The sequence below is a fragment of the Mustela erminea genome, chromosome 14 (assembly GCF_009829155.1).
Source record: "Mustela erminea isolate mMusErm1 chromosome 14, mMusErm1.Pri, whole genome shotgun sequence".
NCBI classification, from domain to species: domain Eukaryota; kingdom Metazoa; phylum Chordata; class Mammalia; order Carnivora; family Mustelidae; genus Mustela; species Mustela erminea.
In genome coordinates this window covers 4,058,936-4,086,515 of record NC_045627.1, presented here as the reverse complement: position 1 = coordinate 4,086,515, position 27,580 = coordinate 4,058,936, and the positions used below count along the sequence as shown (strand labels likewise).

General features: G+C 45.0%; 1 protein-coding gene across 11 annotated transcripts in view; it reads right to left on the bottom strand.

Annotated features, from left to right (window-relative positions):
* The window catches only part of DISC1 (DISC1 scaffold protein), a 371,035-nt gene that overhangs the window by 283,124 nt on the left and 60,331 nt on the right, over positions 1-27,580 (bottom strand). For 9 of the 11 annotated variants that reach the window (XM_032313944.1, XM_032313947.1, XM_032313948.1 and 6 more), the window contains exon 3: positions 24,765-24,834. In XM_032313944.1, coding sequence (XP_032169835.1) covers positions 24,765-24,834 — 70 coding nt within the window. The other 2 variants (XR_004278944.1, XM_032313949.1) reach the window with 2 other exon arrangements.

The following is a 27,580-nucleotide window of genomic DNA, read 5'->3' as shown; positions in this document are numbered from 1 at the left end:
AGGGAGAGGCTCCAATTTCCAAGATGAGAGTGAATTTCTGATTCCAAAGATGGGACTAAAATCTCCGTGAGATTTACTTACTCAGAACATGAGGCCAAACAGACACATGAAAAAGTGCTCCATATCACTCGGCATCAGGGAAATACAAATCAAAACCACAATGAGATATCACCTCACACCAGTCAGAATGGCTAAAATCAACAAGTCAGGAAATGACAGATGCTGGCGAGGATGTGGAGAAAGGGGAACCCTCCTACACTGTTGATGGGAATGCAAGCTCATGCAACCACTCTGGAAAACAGCATGGAGGTTCCTCAAAATGTTGAAAATAGAACTGCCCTATGACCCAGCAATTGCACTACTGGGTATTTACCCTAAAGATACAAACGTAGTGATCCAAAGGGGCACGTGCACCCGAATGTTTATAGCAGCAATGTCCACAATAGCCAAACTATGGAAAGAACCTAGATGTCCATCAACAGATGAATGGATCAAGAAGATGTGGTATATACACACAATGGAATACTATGCAGCCATCAAAAGAAATGAAATCTTGCCATTTGCGACAACATGGATGGAACTAGAGCGTATCATGCTTAGTGAAATAAGTCAAGCGGAGAAAGACAACTATCATATGATCTCCCTGATATGAGGAAGTAGTGATGCAACATGGGGGCTTAAGTGGGTAGGAGAAGAATCAATGAAACAAGATGGGATTGGGAGGGAGACAAACCATAAGTGACTCTTAATCTCACAAAACAAACTGAGGGTTGCTGGGGGGAGGGGAGTTGGGAGAAGGGGGGTGGGGTTATGGACATTGGGGAGGGTATGTGCTATGGTGAGTGCTGTGAAGTGTGTAAACCTGGCGATTCACAGACCTGTACCCCTGGGGATAAAAATATATGTTTATAAAAAAATAAAAAAATTTTTAAAAATTTTCAATAGAGATGTTAGAATCTGGAAGAAAAAAAAAAAAAGAATATCATTGAAAAAAAAAAAAAAGAACATGAGGCCAAATCCTCAGCTGTGGGACTGAAGGCTTTTTGAGATTTCTGACTTTCCAAGCTTGCTGGGTTTTTTTTTTTATGTATATATTTCCTTGTAATTTTTCCTATTTTTTAAAATCTTATTATTTCTTTTTCATGTGTAGTATAGGAATGCCTAAGCAGCAGAAAGCATTATATAGTTCCCCAGCCAGAAGCAGGCCTTCCTGTTGGCAGAGTTGGCAGAGTTCTTTCAATCAGGACACTTTTCCTATTTAACATTTCCTTTGTTTCTCAGATGAGCCCAGCAAGGCAGACAGGGCACACATTACTGTACCCACTTAGCAGATGAAGACAGGATCTCTCACATCACGGCAGATCCGGCTCCAGAATGGCATGCCCACTTTCTACTTGTAATTTTCATGATAAGGCCTAACAGTTTCCATCTACTCCAAATAGAAAATGGAATCTTTCCGGAGCACCTGGGTGGCTCAGTCGGGTAAGCATCTGTCCCAGGGTCCGGAGATCGAGCCCTGCGTTAGGCTCCCTGCTTTGTGGGGAGCCCACTTCTCCATCTGCCTCTGCCTTTCTCCCTCTCACATGAATAAAATAAAAATAAAATCTTTTAAAAAAAAATTAGAATCCTTCCTCTGACTTCCCGAAGAGGAGAAGTAAATTACCCTTGATTATATGGATATGCACTTAGTATCAGAACTAAGGCTACAACCCAGGCCAGCAGATCCTCAGAACCGATCTCCTCAACCAAACCTGCGAGGCTGAACAGCAACACATTTTCTCCGTTTCCCCGAAAATACTTCTGCACCCACCACTACCTAGGAAAAGGAGCAAACTCAAAAAATTCACATTTTAAAACTCCAGAGGAAAACCTCAAGGGAAAATACCCCGCAGCAGAAAACTAACGGGAAGTAGTAAAGTTTACAGAAAGGCAATCATGAAGCAATAGGAGAAAGATTGGCAGAAAACATCATGCGCGGTTGGGGCCAGGAAGAGAGAAAGAGAGCTAACAAAGACAGGAAAGGCGAAAGAACAGGCTCTGGCCCGTGTTGGGTAATCAAGTCCGTGGCAATAAAGATTCATTATGAACAAATCTCATTTAAAAACAAACTCCCAGAGGAACTAATTACACTAAATGTTCTGGCAGTGACTTAGGGAGTGCTCACTTCTAAGCCACCCGTGGGGATGGGAAAGTCACCACGTTCCGCAGCACGTGGGGCCGCTGGAGTGTCTCTCTCCCGCCAGACAATAAGCTTCTGTCAGGTCCGTGTTCTATCAAGCCTGTCACTTGTAACTTACTTTGTGTCAGGAGACGAGCTGGCATGCTGTAGAAAGGTCAAGTGGAAAACTGTCCCTTCTGCTACATCACTGTCATCAGCCGATAAAGGTCATTCCACCCAATACATCGCCATGACGGAAAATAACTTTGTTTGTCTACCGTGAAATATTTAAAAAGTCCCCTGCTGTGGGCTTTCCGGTTTCTCTCTGCTCTCAGAAGGTATTAACCTAGGCGCTCCAAGGTATTCTGCTGCTGATCTGACAACAACTTGTTTACAAACAGGAACAGAAAAACACAAAGACAGCAGATCCCAAAGACTAGAGAGACTCATAATATTTAAACAGTTCACTGGTGATTGTAATTGGAGCAATCATATTCAGCATAATATACAACCCAGATACTCAGCAGGTACCATCGCATTAAATCACAAAACAGCTCTGATATCCCCATTTTACAGGTGGGAGAGATTGAAGCTTGGCAAGATCCTATGATTTGTCTAAGCTTTTGCAGCCAGTGAATGGCAGAACCTAACTTTGTTGGCAGGTTTGTAATGATGTTGACCTGGAAGGTACTCACACCTTATGACCCGACTGTTCGTATAGTTATCAAATACTAATAACAAGATAACAATGACAATCATCACTTGCAGATAAGATTTGTTTTGAACATTCCTTTGTTCATTCAACAACCATTTCTTTTTGTTGTTGTTGTTGTTAAAGATTTTATTTATTTATTTGACAGACAAAGATCACAAGTAGGCAGAGAGGCAGGCAGAGAGAGAGAGGGAGGCAGGCTCCCCGCTGAGCAGAGAGCCTGCTGTGGGGCTTGGGATCCTGGGATCCCTGGGATCATGACCTGAGCCGAAGGCAGCGGCTTTAACCCACTGAGCCACCCAGGCTCTCCTGAACAACCATTTCTTAAGAGCTGACTTTGGAGGAACTACAGAACACTCATGAAAGAAATTGAAGAAGACACAAAATGATGGAAGACCATTCCATGCTCTTCAATCAAAAGAATAAACATTGTTAAAATGTCTATACTGCTTAGAGAAATCTATACTTTTAATGCCATTCCGATCAAAATTCCACCAGAATTCTTCAAAGAGCTGGAGCAAATAATCCTAAAATTTGTATGGAATCAGAAGAGACCCCGAATCGCTAAGGAAATGTTGAAAAACAAAAATAAAACTGGGGGCATCACGTTACCTGTTTCAAGCTTTATTACAAAGCTGTGATCACCAAGACAGCATGGTACTGGCATAAAAACAGACACATAGACCAGTGGAACAGAGTAGAGAGCCCAGATATGGACCCTCAACTCTATGGGCAAATAATCTTCGACAAAACAGGAAAAAATATACAGTGGAAAAAAGACAGTCTCTTCAATAAATGGTGCTGGGAAAACTGGGCAGCTATATGTAGAAGAATGAAACTCGACCATTCTCTTACACCATACACAAAGATAAACTCAAAATGGATAAAAGACCTCAAGGTGAGACAGGAATCCATCAGAATCCTAGAGGAGAACATAGGCAGTAATCTCTTCGATATAGCCACAGCAACTTCTTTCAAGATATGTCTCCAAAGGCCAAGGAAACAAAAGCGAAAATGAACTTTTGGGACTTCATCAAGATCAGAAACTTCTGCACAGCAAAGGAAACAGTTAACAAAACAAAGAGGCAACCCACAGAATGGGAGAAGATACTTGCAAATGACAGTACAGACAAAAGGTTGATATCCAGGATCTATAATGAACTCCTCAAACTCAACACACACAAAACAGACAATCATATTTAAAAAATGGGCAGAAGATATGAACAGACATTTCTCCAATGAAGACATACAAATGGCTATCAGACACATGAAAAAATGTTCATCATCACTAGCCGTCAGGGAGATTCAAATTAAAACCATATTGAGATGTCACCTTACACCAGTTAGAATGGCCAAAATTAGCAAGACAGGAAACAACATGTGTTGGAGAGGATGTGGAGAAAGGGGAACCCTCTTCCACTGTTGGTGGGAATGCAAGTTGGTGCAGCCTCTTTGGAGAATTGTGGAGATTCCTCAAGAAATTAAAAATAGAACTTCCCTATGACCCTGCCATTGCACTACTGGGTATTTACCCCAAAGATACAGATGTCGTGAAAAGAAGGGCCATCTGTACCCCAATGTTTATAGCAGCAATGGCCACGGTCGCCAAACTATGGAAAGAACCAAGATGCCCTTCAACGGATGAATGGATAAGGAAGATGTGGTCCATATACACTATGGAGTATGATGCCTCCATTAGAAAGGACGAATACCCAACTTTTGTAGCAACATGGACGGGACTGGAAGAGATTATGCGGAGTGAAAGAAGTCAAGCAGAGAGAGTCAATTATCATATGGTTTCACTTATTTGTGGAGCATAACAAATATCATGGAGGACATGGGGAGTTAGAGAGGAGAAGGGAGTTGGGGGAAAGTGGAAGGGGAGGTGAACCATGAGAGACTGTGGACTTTGAAAAACAATCTGAGGGGTTTGAAGTGGGAGGGGGTTGGGAGCTTAGAGGAATCAGGTGGTAGTTATTAGAGAGGGCACGAATTGCATGGAGCACTGGGTGTGGTGCAAAAACAATGAATACTGTTAAACTGAAAAGAAATAAAAAATTAAAAAAAAAAAAAAGACTGATAACACACACACACACACACACAAAGGTGACTTTGACCAGGCATGATGCTAGGTGCTGGAGATAAAAAAGTTAAAATTAGACAAGGTCTTGTTCTCTCCTCACCTGGACAGCTTACCATCCAGCCAAGAGGACATCCAGCGGCTATATGAGAACATAGTATGGATGGGCTAGGGGAATGTGCAGAGAAGCTGAAAGAAGGGACACTGAAACCAAGACTTGACAGTCTAACAGGATCTAAGGAGGAGACGGCGGGAGTGAATGCGGGCAAAGGTAAAGAAAGTCCAGAACAGACGTGCTGCCTTCAGGAACTACTGAAGCACGGGAGAGAAAGTTACTGGCAGTGGGAAGGGAGGGGCAAGAAAAGAAATTAGCAAGCTGGGCAAGGGCCAGGGTGAGATGGGGCGGCTGCCGGCGAAGTTTACCGGGTATCCTGAAAGTGTCCCCACAGAGAGAAGTGAAGCGGGAGCACGATCCTGTAAGCATCAGAGAAAGAAGACTGGCTACAAGGTGAAGCGTGGACGGGAGCCAGGGAAGAATGGAAGCAGGCACCCTGTACGGGACGAGTGTGTTACTCCAGGCAACACCCAGATGGAAGGAAGAGATGCCTGGGGGTGAAATCCACAAGATGCAGTGGCTTAAAGTCCAGGGGGAGGGGAGTGTCCGGCACGACTCCCAGTTTTTCTCTCTCGGCGCCATCCATTGCAGCAGGAACCACAGCAAGAGCAGCTGGGCTGTGCCAGAGATCAAGAATTTCTGGAGGAAGGGATGGATCTTAGGTTCTATACAATGATATTGGGGGCGGGGGGAGAGTGATGTGATGATTGCGAGTCCTTTCCCTTATTAATGGAGAGGTCTGACTTTAAGGAAACAAAGGTACCCTGAAAACCATTCTCAAGCTAGAAGGAGCAGGCAAACAAAGCATGGCGGTGGCAAAATTGCTCACAGAACACATGACGTTTTCTGTTGTGACACTACTCGATCCCCACACTCAAGACGTGCGCTGCCACTCTGTCTACCTAGCCTTGTCAGCCCTTGTCCAAACAAGCCCCAAACGCCAAGGCATGATCTCTCACTAATGGCTTGGGGAGGCAGAGGGAGCAGAGAGAGCTGGTTCAAAACTGTGTCGAGGATCCTTGTCATGACCCACGGCCACCAACACCAAAGTCGAGGTGAACAATTACCTCTAGAGCTTTCTGCTCAGAACCCCTGGGATGTCCTTTGCTTCTCCAGAGTTGTCCGCCTCCTTCCCACTGAAGACCATGCAAGATAAACAAAGATTTCCTTTTCCAGGTCTTAAGAGGAAACTTATTCGAATCTTCCTATATAACTTTCTTAAAAAATGGGTCACGATTCCTCTCGAAAAAGTGGGGCCTCCGGAGCCACTGAAAGATCCACACCGTGCTTCCAGCCCTTGCTGATTCGAAGCAGGAGCAACCGTCAGGGAGAGCCGCGGAAGACAGAGTGCAGAGCTTGTTAAATCTGGAGGGAGCAGTCATTCAAGGTTCTCTTCGGGTATGACTGTCTGTCGTCCAGAATGCTGGCAGTATATTTGTTGTCAATTTCTTATTAGACAGGATGTAATGCCCGGACAATTTGTAAAAACTGAATAACTGTTCCACAAGAAATCACCAGCGCCAAGAGCCCCAAGTTGGGACGGGGGCACTGTAACGTTGCCATTATGCAGAGGAAAGGGTCACCATGATTGTAAACAACCATTCCAAATGGATGGATTAAGTAGTTGTCGGGAAATGGAAACTTAACCCTCTCTGACCCAGGGGGGTACAGGTCACAAGGCAGCAGAGACCCACAGAAAAGTGGCCGGAGCGCAGAATCGATCTGTCTTCACTCTTGCCTTTCACCCTCCATTTGTCTCAATTTCCTCCTCCTCCACGTTTTTCCCACCCACCCTCAAGACCAGGACACCCAATTTTCTCAAAGCCCAAGTAGAGTCTCCATCTCATTTTCTCAATGTCATCCAATGTTATGCTACAGAGAATGAGGAAGAGAACAAGATTCAAGGTCACGAAACTTGCTGCCAAGAGGAAAAATAGTTTGCCGCGGGAGACGTGAAGAGTAGGCAAGGCTTAAATGCCTTATTATCATTTGCATGTTTTAATATGTATTGCTTTACCTCATTTCCGAATTTTTTGCGGCTGGAAAGAAACCAGGCTATGTGCAAATAAGCTTCTTTCTGCCAAATAGAAAATAAGAAGCCAAATCATCCTATCTTATTTCTTTGCAGGGTACCGCGGCTAACTCCGGACAGAGACTGCTCAGAAGAAGCCACACTTTGCACGGCGTTTTCAAACCTGTGCACCAAGCTCATCCCAGACACATTATCACCTCGAGCCTCCCGCCCACACAGCATTCCTGTTCCTAGTTTATCCAGGAGCCAACTGGCTCTCAAGGACAGATTACAGGACAAAGGAGTCCGCGGCACTGATACAGAGTCTCCTCCACCCTGTCCTGGGACTTTCCACTCCTGCTGCTGAGCTGACCTCACGCAGAGGGACAGAAGGGCTCATTGTTAAACATTTCACAGCTCCTTGTAGGTAACTCTATCGCAACTAAATACATACAGAAAATTAAAACTAAATATGTAAATAAACACTTGTTAAATCTTCCACAGCTCCCAAAGGTGTTTTTAAGCACTGACTATCCCAGGTTGAATAAGAGCTAATTATTTCTAACTGCTACTTTGTGTAGAAATAGAAGGGTTAATCCCACAGGTTGAATTCATTCATCAGTCGGTTCCGTGACAGGACGTGGGCCAATCAGCCCCATAATAACCCACGGAAGGATTGAACATTTCCCTAATCTAACATAAAGCCCCCCCCCCCCGACTCTGCCACAGTCAGACACAAATCAAAGGTTACTTGGCTCCCTAGGGAGGATTAGGACAAAAGTCCCTGGAAAAATCTCTAAACAAGAGGCAGCCTCCCAACTAATCGGGGACAGTTGGTTTGGGACGTATTAATTCAGCAGAGTTTCCCAGCGCCCAGCAGAGTGCTGGGACACAGCAGGCATTAGGTAAGTGTTTCCTGACTAAATGAATGAACTTGTACAGCGTGTTTCCGTGTTCATCTTCTCAGATATTTTTAACATCCCTCATTTTGAAATTCATATGTTGCTCTCAACCATTCTTAATGACTTCGTGTGTGTGTATCTCGTGAAGCAATCAGTGAACTAGGTTAACATGTTTATCTGCTCGCCACCAATTCCCTCATCTCCTTGGCCCGACATACCCACCTTGTCACAGAGGCAGGCAGGGGAACACACTTGCTCAGGATACTGCTTCACCCCTCCAGCTACAGCACCCAGAGCTGGGACCTGCCCCCCAGGCACACCCTGAAAGTTTTCATACTGGAGCCATGGAGCAAAGTCCCCTTTCTTTCTCGAGTCACAGGTACTAGGAGTATAAGAGTCTTGAATTGCCATGTGGGATAAGGTGATGTGATAGTTCTTAAAAACATTCCTCTGTCAAAAAGTGGCCTATTCTCTGCTTGAGGACGGGCTAACTTCAGTGACTTGCTTCAAATGCAGCACGTGGTGGAATGAGCACTACATAGTTCTTTAGATAAAATCAGAAAGGACAAGAGATTGTTCTCTGCCTCTCTCCCTCTCTCTCCCCCTCCCCGCCACCAGCACAGTCACCATCATGCTGTAAGGAAGCCAGAAGGCCACAAAGGGGTGTGCCCGCCACATTTCCGGCCTACAGGCAGTATCAACTGCCCGACACAGAGCAGCCCCAGATGACCGCAGCCCCCCTTGTTCCGGGCGCGGCCCCAGTTACAGCCCAATGGAGTGAAGAACAGCTGTCTCTGCGGAGATTCCCCCAAACTCTAGATTTGGGGGGCACAACAGATGTTGTCATTTTGATAAGCCCATAAGATTGGAGGTTATTTGGGGTGACTGGGTAACTCAGAAGGTTAAGCACCTGCCTTTGACTCAGGTCATGAACTCAGGGTCCTGCAATGGTCCATCAGCAGGGAGCCTGTTTCTCCTTCTCCTGCTCCCCCTGCTTACACATGCATTCTCTCTCTCTCTCTCTGTGTCAAATAAATAAATAAATAAATCTTTAAAAAAAAAAAGATTCTAAGATGTGGAAAGCTATTTGTGCCACAGCAATAGATAGCAGGAACCGATCTGGGTGCCATCGTGGGGTTCTCCCATAACAAAGCCCAAAACATGGGGCCACAGACTTGGGACTGGGCAGTCCACGGAAGCTGGAAGGGGCCTAAAGACACGGGAAGACCACAACTGCTAACGACTTCCAGGAGAGAGAGGAAAATGTCATCCGCAGCTGGAACAAAGTAGGAAAGTTTGAACACTTTCCCCCAAGGTGACATGGCAGATCCAGAGGGTACCTACTGAGCCGGGTGGCCTGGCTAAGAAAGTCATTCCCAGGCAGAAGGCTGAAGGAACCACCTGGCTTCTCCTTACTAGCCACAGTGCAAAGTAAGAAGAGAGAAAGAAGCTAAGGAAATGACTTTCTATAGAGAATCCAGGACTCAGGTTGAAATTAACCTGGGCTTGAATTTAAATCTGAAATCAAGCTGGGCTTGAAATGAACACTGTTCCTTATCTCCAGCCTCTTTGGATAACTAACGGTGCTAACTTCAGATGACTTTGGCTTCCCGGCAAAGATCCAAGCCAGAGTGCTGCCTGGAAAATGTGGTCAATGATGAGGCCAAGGCCGTAGACCGTAAAACCCTTCCTCAGACCTCGGGAAGGTCACGGACCCTTTCAAACAGTCGAAAACAGCCCTGTGAAGAATTTTAGGAGCATTGTTCCCACCCTACCCGCTGCGAGCCGAACAGAGTGCCTGGAAAAGAGGCACAGCTTTCATCTGATGCAGTCGATTATAAACCGATGTGTATGAAACCAGAAACGTTTTGGAAAGAATTATGTCAACTTGGAAAGAACGCAGACAGTACAAGATGAAAAAAGACGTTTAGACTCCCAAACTTGTAGGGGCAGAAAGCAGGTTGAGAAACTACTTGGCTCCGATTCAGGCTGCTCTCTACGGACAGAGGATGACGGAAGACTGCAGAGCCAGGAGCCCACAGGTCGGAGCTGAGGGCCCTGAAAAATCACTCACAGGCGGTAGGGAGAAACCGTAACGGAGGAACCGACGACAGGGGCCCAGCTGCGTTATCAGAACTGTCCAGACCCGTGGCTGCCGTGTGCCTCCCACTTCCCCAATTTCTGAACAAGAAGCTACAGCAGAGATGCTACAGCTGTCCCACCATCACGTGTCGGGACCTTGGGGGTCGACAAGCTGTATCTTCAGTGCACAAGCGCTCCAACAGGACATCAAGAGACACTACCCACCAGGCTGTGCTCAGAGAATCCCACCCGAGAAGCCCCACCTGCAGCAGCACCTGAGTTAGACCTGGAGCTCCGGGACCGCAAGCTTGAACCTGGCGCCATAGTGTGTGATGCTGTTGAGGGGTCTGAGAGCGGATGCAAAAAAGAATTTTGCAAATGGCAAGAATGTAAAAACACACACAAAAAAAGGGGCAGTCTGTGGCGGACTCAAAAGATGCCGACAAATTCTTTAGCCACTCTTCCCATCAATAGAGGGACGACTACCCTGCCCTCAAGTACGGGTGCCATCACCCATAGGGACTTACATCTAAAGAGAAAAGGCGGCAGTGCTAGGAATAATTCTACCCAGCTCTCCCAGGATGTCCTCACCATACTCTGAGGAAGCCAAGCAGCCACAGGTTATAGGTGTCCCAGCCCGGCCCCAGCCACAAACAGCGTCAACCAGAAGCCACAAGAAGTGACCCACAGAGCAGGTGATTCCAAGCCCCAGCCTTCCAGCTGCCCTGGTCGATACTGGCCGTGCAAATGAACAGCACCCACTCATCCCTCCCCAAAACGGGGACCCACAAACAAACGAAATACTGTCATCATTTTTCTTAAACAGCGTTGTCAAGTGTAATTCACTTTCCATACAACTCACCCATTTAAAGCATACAATTCGATGGGTTTGGGTACATTGCATTAAATTTTTTTTAATTGTGGTAAAATATGTATAATGCAAAATTTGCCATTTTAACCATTTTTGAGTCTATAATTCAGTGGCATTAAGTACATTCACAATGTTGTGCAACCGTCGCCATTTACCATTTCTAAAGCTTTTTATCACATCCAACAGAAACTGTGCAACTACTAAGCAGTAACTCCCCAGTCCCTTCCCCTCAGTCCCTATTAAACTCTCATCTACTTTGTTTCTGAATTTGCCTATTGTAGGCATTTCATGTAAATAGAATCATACAGTATCTGTCCTTTTGTGTCTGGGTTACTTCACTGAACATCATGTTTTTAAGGTTCATCTATGCTGGGGCGCCTGGGTGGCTCAGTGTGTTAAAGCCTCTGCCTTCAGCTCAGGTCATGATCCCAGGGTCCTGGGATCGAGCATGGGGGACGGGGGTTGTCTCTGCTCAGCAGGGAGCCTGCTTCCTCCTCTCTCTCTGCCTGCCTCTCTGCCTACTTGTGATCTCTGTCTGTCAAATAAATAAATAAAATCTTCAAAAAAAAAGATTAATCTATGCTGTAGCATGTATCAGGACTTTATTCCTTCTTGTGGCTGAAGAATATTCTATTATATGTATATTCACAATTTGTTTATCCACTCATCTACTGATGGACATTTGGGTGTGTTGCTAACGTGAGTGATGCTGCGTGAACATTAGTGTACAATTATCTGTGTCAGTCCCTGCTTTCAATTCCTTTTGGGAACATACTTAGGAGTAGGATTTCTTGATCATGAGATAATTGCATGTTTTAGTTTCTAAAGGAACTACCACACTGTTTTCCATAGCACTGCACCATTTTACACTCCTACATTGATGTAGGAATGCTCCAGTTTCTCCACATCCTCGCCAACACTTGCCATCGTCCTTTTTTTGGACAGTAGCCACCCTAGTGCGTGTGGTTTGGGTTCACATCTACACCTCAGCCTTGTTGAGGATGTTGGCATCTATATTTATAAGTGATATTGATCTGCAATTTTCTTTCTTGTGATGTCTTCACCTGGCTTTGGTATCAGGATAATGCTAGCCTCGCAAAATGAAGTAGGAAGTGTTCTCTCCTCTTCTGTTCTTCACAGGAATTAGAGAGAATTAGTGTTAAATTCCCTGAAATTGTTGGTAGAATTAACCCAGGAAAACCATCTGGTCCTTTCTCTGTTGGGAGGTGTTTGTTTGTTTGTTTGTTTTTAAATATTTTATTTATTTGACAGACAGAGATCACAAGTAGGCAGAGAGAGAGGAGGAAGCAGGCTGCCTGCTGAGCAGAGAGCCCGATGCGGGGCTCAATCCCAGGACCCCGAGATCATGACCTGAGCCGAAGGCAGAGGCTTTAACCCACTAAGCCACCCAGGCGCCCTGGGAGGTTTTTGATTACTAATTCCATCTCTGATTCGTTCTTGAGTTAGTGTGGGTAATTTGTGCTTTTCTAAGAATCGGACCATTTGATACAGGCTATGCAATTTGTTGGCATACAGATGTTCATAGTATTCCTCTCATATTCATTTTTATTTCATATGTTTGGTAGAAATGTTCTCATTTTCATTTATAATTTTAGTTATTTCCATCTTCTTTTTTTCTTCCACAATTTTGTTGATATTTTCAAAGAACTGAATTTTTATTTTATTGATTCTCTCTATTGGTTTTCTATTTTATTTATCTCTGCTCTAATCTTTATTTCCTCCTGCTAGCTTTGGATTTAGTTTTCTCTTTGTTTCCGCCTCATCAGTGTGTAAAGTTACTGATTTTGAGATCTTTCTCCTTTTTTAGAAATAGGTACTTACAGGGGTATCTGGCTGGCTCAGTTGGTTAAGCATCCAACTCTTGATTTCGGCTCAGGTCATGATCTCAAGATCGTGAGATTGAGATTCTCTCTCTCCCTCTCTCTCTGCCCCTCATCCCACTCTCTCCCTCTCTAAAAAAGTAAAAATAAAAATAAAATAAAACAAAATAAAATAGGTATTTACAGCTATAAATTTTCCTCTGAGCTCTGCCTTAGTTGCATCCCAGAAGTTCTAAGATGTTGGGTTTTCCTTTTCATTCATTTCTAAATGTTTTCTCATTTCTTTTGAGATTTCTTTTTTACCTATTAGTTCTCTAAGAGTCTGCTTCCTAGTTTCTAAATATTTTGTACCTTTTCCAATTGTCCTTCAGTTTTCATTTCTAGCTTCATTGCATTGTGGTTGGAGATGATTCTCTGTATAATTACAATCTTTTAAATTTATTGAGATTTCTTTTGCAGCTTAACATGTGGTCTATCTTGGAGAATATTCCACGTACACTTGATAAAAATGTATTCTGATGTTGGGTGGGGGTGTTCTATGCTTGTAAGTCTAGTAGGTTTATAGTGTTAGTCAAGCCTATACATCCGTCTTGATTGTCTATCTAGATGTTCTTGCATTATTGAAAGTGGTATATTAAAGGCTCCAACTATAATGGAGAACCATTTCTCCCTTATATTCTGTCATTCATTTCATATGTTATTTTCATTCTGTAATTTGTTTCATATATTTGGGGGCTCTGTTATTTGGGGCATATATGTTTAAAATTATTGCATTTCCTGATAAATCGATTCTTCTATCAATCTATAATGCCTCTTTTGTCTCATAACAATTTTTTACTTAAAGTCTACTTTCTCTAACATAAATGCCCCAGATTTCTCTTGATTACTATTTGCATGAAATATCTTTTTCCATCCTTTCACCTCAATCTATTTGTGTCTTTCTGTCTGAAATGAGTCTCTTGCAGATAGTATACAGTTAGAACATTTTTTTAATCCATTCTACCAGTTTCTACTTTTTGATTACAAGGTTTAATCCATTTAGATTTAAAGTAATTAACTGATAAAGAAAGACTTAGTTCTGTCATTTTGTTATTCATTTTCTGTGTGTCTTTTTTTTAAGATTTTTATTTGACAAGGAGATCAAGAGTAGAGAGGCAAGCGGGGGTGGGGGGGTGGGGGAGCAGGCTCCCTGCTGAGCAGAGAGTCCGATTTGAGGCTCAATCCCAAGACCCTGAGATTATGACCTAAGCCAAAGGCAGAGGCTTAACCCACTGAGCCACCCAGGCGTCCTGTGTGTCTTTTTTTTGCGGGGGGGGGTACATCACTGCCTCCATTATTACCTTCTTTTGTGTTTAATCAATTTTTCTTGTACTGAATTGTATTCCTTTCATGTATATTTTATTGACATTTCCTTTGTGGTTGCCATGGGGACTATATCTGCCATTCTAAAGTTATGACACTCCAATTTGAATCGATACCAATTTAACTTCAATAGAATATTTTAAAAACCCTGCTCCTATACAGTTCCTTTGTTATTGCCATCACAAATTAAATCTTTTTACCCTGTGCACTCAAGAAACATAGGTTCATAATTTATAAATTATAAATCTCACACATTTGTCTTTTCAATCATTTAGAAAATAAAAAGTACAATTATAAACCAAAAACAGAATAATGCTGGCCTTTATATTTGCTCATCTATTTACCATTACTGAATTATTTCTTCATATGGCTTCAAGTTATTCTCTAATATCCTTTCATTTCAACCTGAAGGACACCCATTAACATCTTTTAGAGCAGATCTAATGGTAATGAACCCCTTTATCTTTTGTTATCTGGAAATTTCTTACTATCTCCCTCATTTTTTGAAGGGCATTTTTGCTGGGTATAGAATTTCTGATCAATAATTTTTTTCTTTCCGCACTTTAAATATACCTGCCTTCTGCCTTCAGGTCTTCATGGTTTTGATGAGAAAATAGCTGTTAATCTTACTGAGGATCCCTTGTATGAATGTAATGAGTTGCTTCTCTCTTGCTGCTTTCTTTGACTTTTGACAATTTGATTGTGCTTCCCTTTGGGTCCCTTTGAGTTTACCTTATCCACAGTTCGTTGAGCTCTTGAATTTGTAGATTCATGTCTTTCACCAAATTTAGGACACAATCAGTCATTCTTTCTTCAAATGTTCTCCTGTTGTTCTCTCTATTCTCCTTTTGGAACTCCCATAGGTATATGACAGTCTGCTGGATAATGCCCCACTGGCCTCTGAGGCTATCTTCAATTTTCTTCATTCTTTTCTCTTTCTTTTCATCAGACTAAATTATTTCAATTGTCGTATCTTAAGTTTGCTGATTGCTTTTCTGCCTGCTCAGATCTACTGTTGAGCCCTTCTAGTGAATGTCTTATTTTAGTTATAATTTTCAGCTCCAGAATTTGATTACTTGTATAATTTCTATTTCTTTATTGATACTCTCATTTTGTGCATACATTGCTTTTTTTAGTTCCTTTAGTTCTACATCCCTATTTTCTTTAACTATTTGGACATCATTAAGACAGTTTTTCTAGGGGCGCCTGGGTGGCTCAGTGGATTAAGCCGCTGCCTTCGGCTCAGGTCATGATCTCAGTGTCCTGGGATCGAGCCCCGCATCGGGCTCTTTGCTCAGCGAGAGCCTGCTTCTCTCTCTCTCTCTGCCTGACTCTCCTCCTACTTGTGATTTCTCTCTCTGTCAAATAAATAAATAAATAAAATCTTTAAAAAAAAAAAAAAAAAAAAAGACAGTTTTTCTAAAGTCTTTAATAAATCTCATGTCTGGGTTTCTCCAGGGATGGTTTCCATCCATTCGTTTTTCCTCATTCAATAGGTCACGTGTTTCTGTTTCTCTGTATGCCTTGTGATACTTTGTTGAAAACTGGACACTTAAATATGATAATGTGGTGACTCTGGAAATCAGATTCTCTAAATCTCCCAGTTTTCTGGCTTTTCTGTTGTTTTGTTGTTGTTTTCATCATTGTTGAAGGCTGTAGTGGTCCATCAGTTTGGTACTTTTCCAAAGTATTTTTGCAAAGACTGTATTCCTTAAGGAATGTGGTCACGGGAGTCTCTGTTATTTTAACTTATGTTCACCCAGTGTTTAGACATAGATTTCCTCTGATGCTGGGAGAAAAAGAAAAAAACAGAAAGGAAAACACGGGCAGGGGGTGGGTAGCAAAAAGGAAGAAACACACAGAGACACAAAAAAACAAATTCCTCTCCCAGTTTCTGCAGTGCTGGGGCATTCCTTCAGCTTCCTCAGGATTAGCCTGAGCTGAAACTCTTCTCTGTTCTCTTCTGAGTATGTACCTTGTCCTGAACAAATGATTTCTAAATTTCTATTTATACACAAGTGCTTTTGAATTTCCCACAGATCTCCCCCAGCTATTGCTCCTGGGCATTAGACAGCCTGTTGTATCTCTCAACCAGTAACATCTGTCCCAGGTGTTTGCAGTTTGTTAGCTTACCCTGTCATGGTTTCAAGCAATGCCTGCCATTTTCCCAGCCTGTCCTGAGTTAACCAAAAGAATGACAAGCACTTGATGCCAGTCCTTTAGGTAACCCCAGACAGGTTAGAATAGACTCACATAATAATTTTCAAGTACAGTCTGCTCTGTTCCCCCTTAGAATCAGGGCCAGAAGTCCCACACCAGGAATGTGAGCTGTCATCTCCAATGTCAGTGCTATACTGGGAAGGAGGAGGACAAGGGCAAGTAAAAATACCACTATTTTCAAGTTGCCTTTTTCTTGGCTCAATGTTTGCATAGTTGCTCTGAACTTTAGACTAGTTTCCAGAATTCTGAAAATGTTGGTTCTGACAATTTCTACTTCTCTTTTGATGTTTCTGTGGGGGAATGAGTGCTTGGAGTTGCTTACTCTACTACTTTACTGAAGTCACTCCCTGACATTATTCTAACTACTAAGGTTTATGATTGTTTATTATGTAGTGTATTAGTTTTTTTTATGGCTACTATAGCAAATAACCACAAATTTTGTAGCTTAAAACAACATAAATTCATTCTTTCACAGTTTTGGAGGCTGTAAGTCTGAAATCAGTTTTATGAGGCTGAAATTAAATTGTTTTCAGAGGTGTACTCCCTCCAGAGGCTCTCAGGAAGAAACCATTCCTTGCCTCTTCCAATTTCAGTTGGCTGCCAGCATTCCATGTCTCGTGGCCAGGTTTCTTTGTGGACAAGGAAAGGAACAGTCAGCCCACTCATGTCACAAAATTCTGCTTTTTTTTTTTTACTTATTCTATCAAATGTCTGCATGTGACAACAGAATAGTCAAACCACATTATTCAAACTTTTACAGAAACACCTGGATGTCATTAGTATTTAGCTCTGCCCTGAGTCCATTAGGCTCTTATTATAGGCTGAATTGTGTCCCCTCAAATTTCCCATGTTGAAGTCCTAACCCCCAGTACCTCATAAAGTGACTATACTTGGAGATAGAGTCTTTAAAGAGTTATTAAATTAACATGAAGTCATTGGGGTGGGCCCTAAGCCAAAATGACTTGTGTCCTTCTAAGAAGAGGGGATTAGGACACAGACATACAGAGAGATGACCATTTGAAGAGACAGAGAGAAGATGGCTATCTACAAGGCAATGAGAGAGGCCTCAGAAGGAGCCAACCCTAGGGGTGCCTGGGTGGCTCAGTGGGCTAAGCCTCCCAGGATCCTGTGATCGAGCTCCGCATCAGGCTCTCTGCTCAGCAGGGAGCCTGCTTCCTGCTCTCTTTCTGCCTGCCTCTCTACCTGCTTGTGATCTCTCTCTGTCAAATAAATAAATAAAATCTTTAAAAAAAAAAAAAAAAGAAAAGAAGAAGAAGAAGGAGGAGCCAACCCTGCCGACACCTTGATCTTGGACTGCCCCTTCCCAGAAGTGTGAAAAAATAAATTTTTATTTTCCAAGCCACCAGTCTGCCATACTTTGTTATAATAGCCTGAGTGACTAACACTCTGCATCTCCCATTAAGGGGAAATCAACAATCTGTACCAAAAACTGAGACACTGAAATGACTGTGGTGGGAAAATTCAGTCACATTTAGGCTTTTGTCCCTGATCCCAGGCACGCCCCTTCCAGTTCTGTTATCCATTTCTCTGTCTGTAGAACGAGGGGAAGCAATCCTCAAAAATGTTTGATAAATGAATGAAGTTGTTGACATTTCTGAAGTCCTACGTGCCTTCACAGAAAAGGTGATCACTGTATCTCATCGAGCCAGCCCCAGACAATCTCAGTCACTGCTTTGTCCTGTCTGGCTACCTGGAGAGCAGCTGAGTTCCTTGGGCCCAGAAGGAACATCCCCCCCGGTGAACTTGCTCTCCTGGGATCCCAGCCGGCCTCTCAGCCATTGGAGGAAGGTGTCAGGAGCACAGAAAACCTGTGGGAGCCGCTTCAGTATCAGTCTTCTAAGCGGCACTCCTGCCCAACTTTCTGCTCCATTCACCAGACCCTACAGCTTGAGAAACTCTGTCGCCAGTAGAGTCTCCTAGAAAGATGCTGCATCCATTATTTGCACAACCACCTGCTAACACTCATTAAAAATGTGCTACAGCTCAGCCAGCAGGAAAGTATGTCCAAGCTCCAGCTAAGTACCTAATTAGGGGAAGGGGGTAGAGAAAAAAAGGTATTTTTGTTTGTCCCGGTGTTTTGTGTTGGGCAATATGTCTAGGCTTGGCCATCAGATTTCATCGTGAATAATGTGCTACATTATTGTACACATGGAGTATGGCAATTACACTCCACGTAATCCCTGCAGGACTGACTTCTTCGGAGCCAGGAAAGGCAAGGCAGAGGCCCATCAATGTGGGGAACGCACTGTGATGCAGCCACTGACAGAGGACACCCAGTCCCCTGTGCTTCCACCTCCAAAGTTCTGAAAGGTCTAATACATCCCATACCTTGACGCCGCGAGGGAGGAGTATGTTGAGTGTGCACCCAGCCGGAACACCACGGAGAAAAGTTGTCACACTGAAATCACATTCTGGGCTACCAATGAAAGGGAAGTCTGTCGTATGCAAATCAGCCAGCGGAGTCTGTGCTTAAAGCTCACATCCGAAGTAGGTGTCACAGGATGTAGTACATGCATGAAAAATGCCAACACACGAACTGCAAATATGAACAACAACCTGAAAGCCAGCACTGGATGAGCTCTTGGATCTTCACTTACAGAATCAAACTCTCCTGTAAACAGGAAAAGAAGCTAAGACAATGCAGCTGAGTGATGTACATGGTGTTGGTCCACGTTCTCTTTCTACGGTGTTTGTTTTCATGGATAGTTCACGTCTTGATTTTTAAGTTTTTACTTAAAATAAGAGGAAGCAGACACACAAGCTTTTGCTCTTGTGAGAATAACATTGAAGGTTAACATCGAGATACTCCAAGTGCGAATTTCCTAATAGCCTATGGCTTTAGATAAAATCATGGAAAGTCTTCCTGGTGCATCCCAGTGTGGAGCCCTCCTCGGTCCCTTCCTTGGGTGTCCTGTAAAGAAGAATTTCCAGAGTCCAGACACCCCCTAGCTAGGTTTGGTGCCTACAACTCCAAAGATCCATTTTCCACATTGGGATATAACATGTTTGTAGACCCAGCGGGGACAGGAGGCAAAGCAGATGGGCGGCCAGAGCACACAGCTGGTACCCTCCAACCAGCTTCTGTGGCCTTGCCAGAGAAACTGGGGCAGTACCATCTCCTCCCACAGTGATCCTAGAATGTGATCCCGATGTGTGGGCAAGTACCCAGCAGGGAACAGATGTGCAACAGTGCAACATTAACATACACACCACACACAAACCTCCCCTAGAGAAAGAACGCATGGCAACTGCCACATACTTCACTTGGTTGCGTTGCCTTAGCTTTTTTCCCCTGTTACTAACTGCAAGCACCCCTGTGAACAGGAAGGGAGACCCTGGTAGATAGCAGGACGCAGTGTGATGTTTTCAAACCCTGCAGTGCAGGGAGAAAAGGAAGTGTATGAGTGGGAGGAATGCACCACCATTCATATCTGTGCTCAGTGCGGCTCTTTTTTTCTTAAGATTTTATTTATTTATTTGTCAGAGAAAGGGAGAGACAGAAAGAGAGCACAGCAGGGGGAACAGCAGGCATAGAGAAAAGCAGACTCCCTGATGAGCAAGGAGCCCGATGCAGGACTCAATCCCAGGACCTTGGGATCATGACCTGAGCCGAAGGCAGATGCTTATCAGACTGAGCCACTCAGGAGTCCCAGTGTAGCTGTTTTCTCCATAAATATCTCAAGGACCAGTCATGTGTCTCTGAGCAGACACCAACTGCTGCCTACGTTTTCAGTAGGAACTCAAAACAGTACGGGCTGCCAAGACTGGCATTTCTGCTCTGTGGACCCCAAATGGCACCTGGCTCCCTTTTTTTTTTTTTTTTTTTTTTTAAGATTTTATGCATTCATTTGACAGAGAGAGCGAGAGAGCTCCAGCAGGGGGAGCAGGACAGGGAGAAGGAGAAGCAGACTCCCCAGTGAGCACAGAGCCCAACGTGGGACTTGATCCCAAGACCTTGAGAACACGACCTGAGCCAAAGGCAGATGCCCAACCACCTCAGCCACCCAGGTGCCCTCAGCTCCCATTCTGCAAGGGCTCTGTCACATCCACCGCTATGAGAAGAGGAAGCAGGGGCACCTGGGTGGCTCAGTGGGTTAAAGCCTCTGCCTTCAGCTCAGGTCATGGTCCCAGCGTCCTGGGATCGAGCCCCACATCGGGCTCCCTGCTCAGCAGGAAGCCTACTTCTCCCTCTCCCACTCCCTCTGCTGTGTTCCCTCTCTTGCTGTGTCTCTCCCTAAAAAAAAAAAAAAAAAAAAAAAAAAGAAGAGGAAGCAAAAGCAAAACTTCTGGCTCTAACCCTATGACTCCAGGAAGCCACTCAGACACCAAACCCTAAAGGAGATAGAGAGTGGGGTCCCCTCGGAAAGACAGGGCTGTCAGCTTGGATGACTTGCACACTCTCACCAAAGAGTAACTGTGGACAGACCAATGTCACTAAAGAGAGAAAAATGAAGATTATGGCAACTTGAGCAAGAGCTAGTCAGTCTCTAGACTGGTTTTATGCTTGGCTTCTGCCATCATCATTCCTCCTTCCAATGTCCCACGTCATACTCGCGTTTTGTCATGATGGATATTGCTTAAGACAAAGGATAAAGCAACCAATTCAGGGCTGGCCACGTTTTGCACCGAGAAAGAAATCCTCAACCAACAGGGGAAAGCCAGCTGTGCTACATATCCCAGTGATGTGAGTCATTGAAATGGTGAATTCCTGAAACTGTCCTCCTTCTTCCCCATAACGTCACTCCATTTGCTTCAGAAGTGAGCTGTGGCCATGGTCATAGGCGGGGGGGACGTTCTAGGCCACATGTCAGTGCAGGAACGGGGGAACAGCAACCACATTGGACATCATTGCCCACGCTGACCTTCTCTCCCTCCCGTCACAGACCCTGACCCCCCATCTTCCATTTCTGGATGGCAGCTTCTCCTGCTGCAGGACTTGAGATCCCACCACTGCCCCTCAGCCGACCACAGACACGGGACAAGTACTAACAGGATGAAAGCAGCATTTTGAGCCTCCGCAGAAAAACTCTAAGCCAGCACCAAATGCTATTACTCTTTTCCTGCCAAGCTCTCCCAGCTCTGTGCGAGAATATAAGGAATTATTAACTTTACTTCCCAGGCGAGGGGGAGATGTAATTAGAGCCCTGAGGTTTCCCCACAAGGCATTAGCAAGTAAATTTGCCAGCACGTTGATGAGATAAAACCTGGAACTTTCTATTCTGTGCCAATTGCTCCTTTGTCGGGAACACAATGTCATTTTTATGCGTGAAACTAGAAAGAAAAAGAGAAAAGTAACAAAACCAAGGGAGAGCCCTCCAAATTTTGGTGGCAAAGCTCGTGGGCTCCAGCAGCCGCCTTCCCCGAGACAGAGCATGGCCCCACAGCTGCTGCGAGCACCGATGCAGAAGTGAGTCCACCCGGAGACCGTGAGGGCTGGGATAGAGAAAGTCCCTGTCCTTGAAGCAGTCACTAGTAACCCTTGGTAAACTAAGGGACCGAGGAAATGGTACCCAAATCCTGTTTCGACACGCCGCATTACAATGAACGCTCCACCTCGACATGGACCAAGCCTCCCTAACAACGTGGCTAGCAGTTCACAAAAATTCAGGGACCAGCTGCAGTGGGCCGGTCCCCATACTGGGCCCTTTAGGGATCCATTTCAGACGACGGCCAACGCCGCATCCGTGTCAAGACAAGCACGCAATGGGACGGTGGCTTTCACACCTCTCCGCGTTCTCTTAGGTGCCCTTCTAGATGCATCTCCTTGCCCTCAGAGGCCCAGGTCCATTACCCCCTCCTCCACGGGGCTTCCATCCTAGCCACCCCATCTCCCGCAGAAGCAGCTCCTCCAGGGGAGCCGGGGTGGCTCAGTCAGGGAAGCGTCTGCCTTCACCTCAGCTCATGATCCTGGGGTCCTGGGATTGTTGGAGCCCCGCTGAGCAGGGAGCCTGTTTCTCCCTCTCCTTTTACCCCTCCTCCCTGCTTGTGCCCTCTCTCTCAAATAAATAAATAAAATCTTTAAAAAAAAAAAGTAGTTTCTCCTCTTTTGGAACTTTCTTCTATATATTCTAAGCGACGTGTTATGTGTAACTTTACTACCACTATTCTGTTCTGCGCGACTGCTCCTCCCTGGTCAGAAACTCTCTGAGAAGAAAATCCTAAGGACAGTGCTCGGTGTGTCTTTTAAAATGGCCTTGTGTCCGGGCACCTGGGTGGCTCAGTCAGTGAAGCATCAGACTCCTGCTTTTGTCTCAGGTCATGATCTCAGGGTCGGGACATCGAGCCCCACGTCAGGCTCCATGCTCAGCGGGGAGTCTGCTTCAGATTCTCTCTCTCCATCTCCCTCTGACCTTCCTTTCATTCATGCTAAATAAATAAATGTGTGTGTGTGCGCGCACGCGCACACACATAAATAAATGAAATCTTTAAAAAAAAAAAACCCAAGTAAATAAGATGGCCTGTGTCTGCCTTGTATCTCCCCAGCTCTCCAAGGGCCATTCTCCAGACAGCTGCAGGAGCGTCCTTCAGGATCTTACTGGAAACGGAGAGTCTCGCCCCAGCCCAGACCTACATGGTCAGAATATGCGTTCACCACGTTAGCGGTAGGTACCACTCAGCAGCAAGCACCTTCTTGTCCATCACAAAACGCTGACTGCCCGCCTGCCTCCTACAGGCCAGGCCCTCCGCACATTTCACCAGAACCTTTACCTTTCAACATCCTGAACTGGGTTTGCAGGTTTGGGAGTTTAAACAGACTCTGTGCTAAGTGCCTCCCAGGGTGCTTGTCCCCTCCACAGGCTCCAGGTGGCTCTTGGTGGTCAGGAGGGGCAGAGCCCTGGATGGGCTCCTCACCCCCATTTGCCCCGCCGAGCCAGGATTCAGCTGGCCAGGTCTCCGGGGAGTAAAGCCCTGTGTCGGTGTTTTCTCACAGCCCAGCACATCTCCCGACCGCTGGGAACTTGTGAAACACCCTGCACGGCCTGCCCCGAGCTTCTCAACCAGGAGACATTCTCATGCCTGACACAGAAACAAGAGAAAGGAACTCAGACAGAAACACTAAATAAAGGTGTCTTGCTTCCTTCGGCTTCCCTGACGGAGAGTATCTTATCCAACCTTGTTCTCTTGTGTGTCTCAGAGATATCTGGAGAAAAGACTAAAGAAGTGAGGCCCTTGTTCAATGAAGCTCACTGAGAAAACCAAGTCCAGAAAGTTCCCCAGGCCCGGATCAAAAAAAGAGGGCCTGATTTTCCACCTGTGTCTTCAGCTCGCATGTGTTAAAGGAGCAAGCCAGAGAAAATTAATCTGGCCAGCGACGGGGAACCTCAGACCTAGGCTCGGTCATGCTTCCCAGACAAAAGTCGGCATTGCTCATTTGCTCTCTGCCTACAGCTGTGCCCCTTCATGGAGCACCCCTTGCCTCAGACTCGCCTCCTCTCTCGCACGCCTCAGCCCCCACCCAGTGCACAGAGAGAATGGGAGAGCTGAGAGTTCCACCTCCGTTCCCAAATTCCTCCCCTTCCCCCCACCCCACCTGGTCATGCTTTAACCCCCACATCACCTCAGTGGTCAGGGAAATCACAACACTACACAGCACCAGCTCCGGGAGTTTCTAGAAGAGAATTTGCAACCTCCTTCTGGAATTCACCCCACTCCTGTAGTGCCCAGTGCCAACAGCCTGAGTATTCACTGGGAATAAGAAAATACAGGTGAGTAAGGTTGAAGACGCGAGCCTCAAGGCTAACCAGCTTCCAGAAGAATCCTTAAGTCTACATCCTATTTCCAGACCCATTCTGAGTGTGCTAAACCTCGTTATCACCAGGACTATCTATCAAGTTCATTCGTGTCTGGGGGAAGCTGGAAGTTGTCATAAACCCTCTCTCTTCCCCACATCTAGTAGAAATGGGTGTGACGTGTGACAATCAGCATCCGAAGTCCCAAAGACTCCTCCCAGGCCAACCATACCTGCAAGACTTCCTTTGACCCCATCTGCCCTGTGTGCACTCAGCTGCCGTGTCGGTCCTTGTCTGCCACCCTGCCCAGCACATAGGAGGCAGACGACAAATAATTTTCGATGAATGAATAAATGATAGATATGTCACACGTTAGGCAGGAAGGTGGTAAGTTAATGCAGCTTTCATTGTGCAAAATCTTGGAGTATTTCTGGGTAATCAACAAATGCATAACCCAAACAATTCATGTTCATAAAGGGCTTTGAAATCCATAAAATAACGGAGCCGTAAAACTGTTCACTGTTATCAAGTGGAGGTGACCAGAGGAACAGAGCACACAACTCATTTGGGGTGTAGAAAATAGACACGAATGAGGGTAAAACAGAAATGGAACATTGCAGGGAAAAGAGGAAAAAATCAGTAAGCAAAATAAAACTCACCCTTATCATAATCATCATCCTCAACTGCCTTTTCTTGAAGTTTCTGAAGCTTTATTCTTAGGGATTTTACCTATGTCGGTTTGAAGGGGAAGAAAATGAAAGCCAAATTAGGATAGCATTCAAGCAAACTTATTTTTTTTTTAAGCTAAAAACATTTAGAAATGATTTCGAAACTGAAGTTCTTTATTCTCCTTTAAAAAAAGAACCACAAATGTACATTTTTCCAATGCCAGATGCATTAGTTTCTCAAAAAAAAAAAGTTATATAAAGAGAAAGTGTAATTTGAGCATAAAATCCACAAAAAGAGCTAGAAAGTTATTTTAAACAAAAACATCACATTGTACCCTTATCTGCATGAAAAAAATTTATAATAAAAAGAACGCAAACTTCCTGACCTGACCAAATGGTCTCCCTTCCCAAAAACCACATTAAATTATGAAGAAAAACACACTAAGACTAGAAGAGAAGCCAAGAGAAGAGCGTGAACTTAAACGCAGCAGGGTGTCAGCCAGCTGGGTGAGACTGGCAAGAAGAACCTCACAAAACCCTTCTAGAAAAGGGCACCACCCTATTTAACCCACATATGGACATAACGATCTCACTGTCTGTAGAAGAGTTGCCAGTACTCATTTTTAATTATTTTCCTTCTCGACAGGAGGCCCGAGATTTTCTGAAGATAGATTCTTGGCCTATCCATGAATGGATGTGGACTTTCTCTCGGAAACACAGCTTCCTCCCCCATCTTCTGCCTGACACCCCCACATCCTTCAACACCCAGCTCAGGGGCCATCCCCTCAAGTATGTGTGAAATATCCTTCCTCTGTACTGCCGTGTGACCTGTGCGTGCTCCTATTCACGTGACCCATTTAGCAAATATCTACTGAGCATCTCCTCGGTGTCAGGCACCGTCTGAGGTGTTGAGGATACAGCAAAAAATTCTTAGCACTCTCTCTTGATGACATTCTTGAGTAGGAAGACAAAAATTAATATAATAAGTACATTTTATGGAACCTTAGAAAGTGATCAGTTTCGTTGTTGTTGTTGTTGTTGTTTTAAGATTTTCCTGATTTATTTATTTGACAGAGAGAGACACAGCGAGAGAGGGAGCACAAGCGGAGGGGGTGGGGAGAGGGAGAAGCAGGCTTCCTGCAGGGCAGGGAGCCCGAAGCAGGGCCTGATCTCAGGACCCCCGGATCATGACCAGAGCCAAAGGCAGACACTTAACAACTGAGCCACCCAAGCAACCCGAGAGTGATCAGTGTTAAGAAGAAAAACCACAGAACCCAGTAAGGGGCATCAGGAGTGCTGGTAGGAGGTAGGGCTGTGGTTTTAAATAAGATCTCACTGACATCTGAGGAAAGATTTGAAAGATTTGAGGGGAAACCCTGAGGCTCCTGGAGAAAACGTTTCAACAAGAGAAGAGTCAGTGCAGAGGCTCAGGCAGAGGCGTTGCTGGTGTTGCCAAGTAAAAGCAGGAGGCCAAAGGGTCTGGGGAGGTTTGATTAAAGGGGGGATTGTAGATGATGAGGTCAGAAAGGTGATGAGGAATGCATCATGAAAACACATGAAGAGGACTGAAAAGTTCTTGTTACTCTGTGGGTGACAGTGGGCAGTCAGAGGGTTTTGAGCACAAGAGTTCATGATCTGATTGAGGTCCAAGCAGCTCCATTCTGACCACTGTGGCCAAGGGCAGAAGTCAGATGGCAGGGGAGGACATGGAAATCACCCAGGACGGAGGTGACCATAGCCTAGATGATCCTGGGCACAGTGAAGATGGTGAGAAGGCAATCCGATCCTGGGCACATTCTGAAAATGGCGTTGAAGGTAGAACCAACAGGATCTGCTCATAGATTGTAGGTGGGGGTGAGAAAGTCAGCATGATGCTGGGGTTTGGGACTGAGCTGCTAGAAAAACATAATTGCAAGAACTTGTAGTACTTGCAACGCCATGTTACAGCTATTGTTTTATTTTGTTATTTTTGTGCACTCCATTCACACTTGAGTCTCTTGAGGGCAAGAACTCTATTCTACTCGTGTAGAAAATGGCAGGGCGCACCCTTACTTGGCTCCCCACTGCTCTGGGCACACAGAAGGATGACACTTCCCTCCCCACCTTGCTGTGGGTCATGGGGTTAGGGTTAGGGAGCAAGAGTTAGCAGTCACTTCTGCACTGAGCATTTCATTGCTCTTGTAGGATCCCTTACTGTTTTCCTCCTTGTCCCCTTGACTGAGGGGCCGTTTGCTCTGATGCTGTACGCAGGGCTCCTGAGTGACCCTGTGGAGCAGATCTCCCAACCACATCCATGGGACTTGAAGCATTCAGCAAGAAACAAGACCTTGTGTGCACCTGGGTGGCTCAGTCGGTTAAGCGGCTGCCTTCAGCTCAGGTCATGACCCCAGAGTCCTGGAATCGAGTCCCGCATCGGGCTGTCTGCTCAGTGGGGAGGCTGCCGCTCTCCCTGTTTGTGCGCTCTCTCTCTCTCTCTACAAACGAATAATATCTTAGGGGGGAAAAAAAAGAAAGAGAAAAGAAAAGACAGAAACACAACCATGTCCTTTAAAGGCTGTGATATGTCACTGTCTGTTACCTCTTCTTTTTTTTTTAATTTATTTTTTAATCTTTTTATTTTATTTTATTTTATTTATTTGAGAGAGAGAGTGAGAGAAAGCACGAGAGGGGAGAAGGTCAGAGGGAGAAGCAGACTCCCCACGGAGCTGGGAGCCCGATGCGGGACTCGATCCCAGGACTCCAGGATCACCTGAGCAGAAGACAGTCGCTTAACCAACTGAGCCATCAGGCCCCCTGTCTGTTACCTC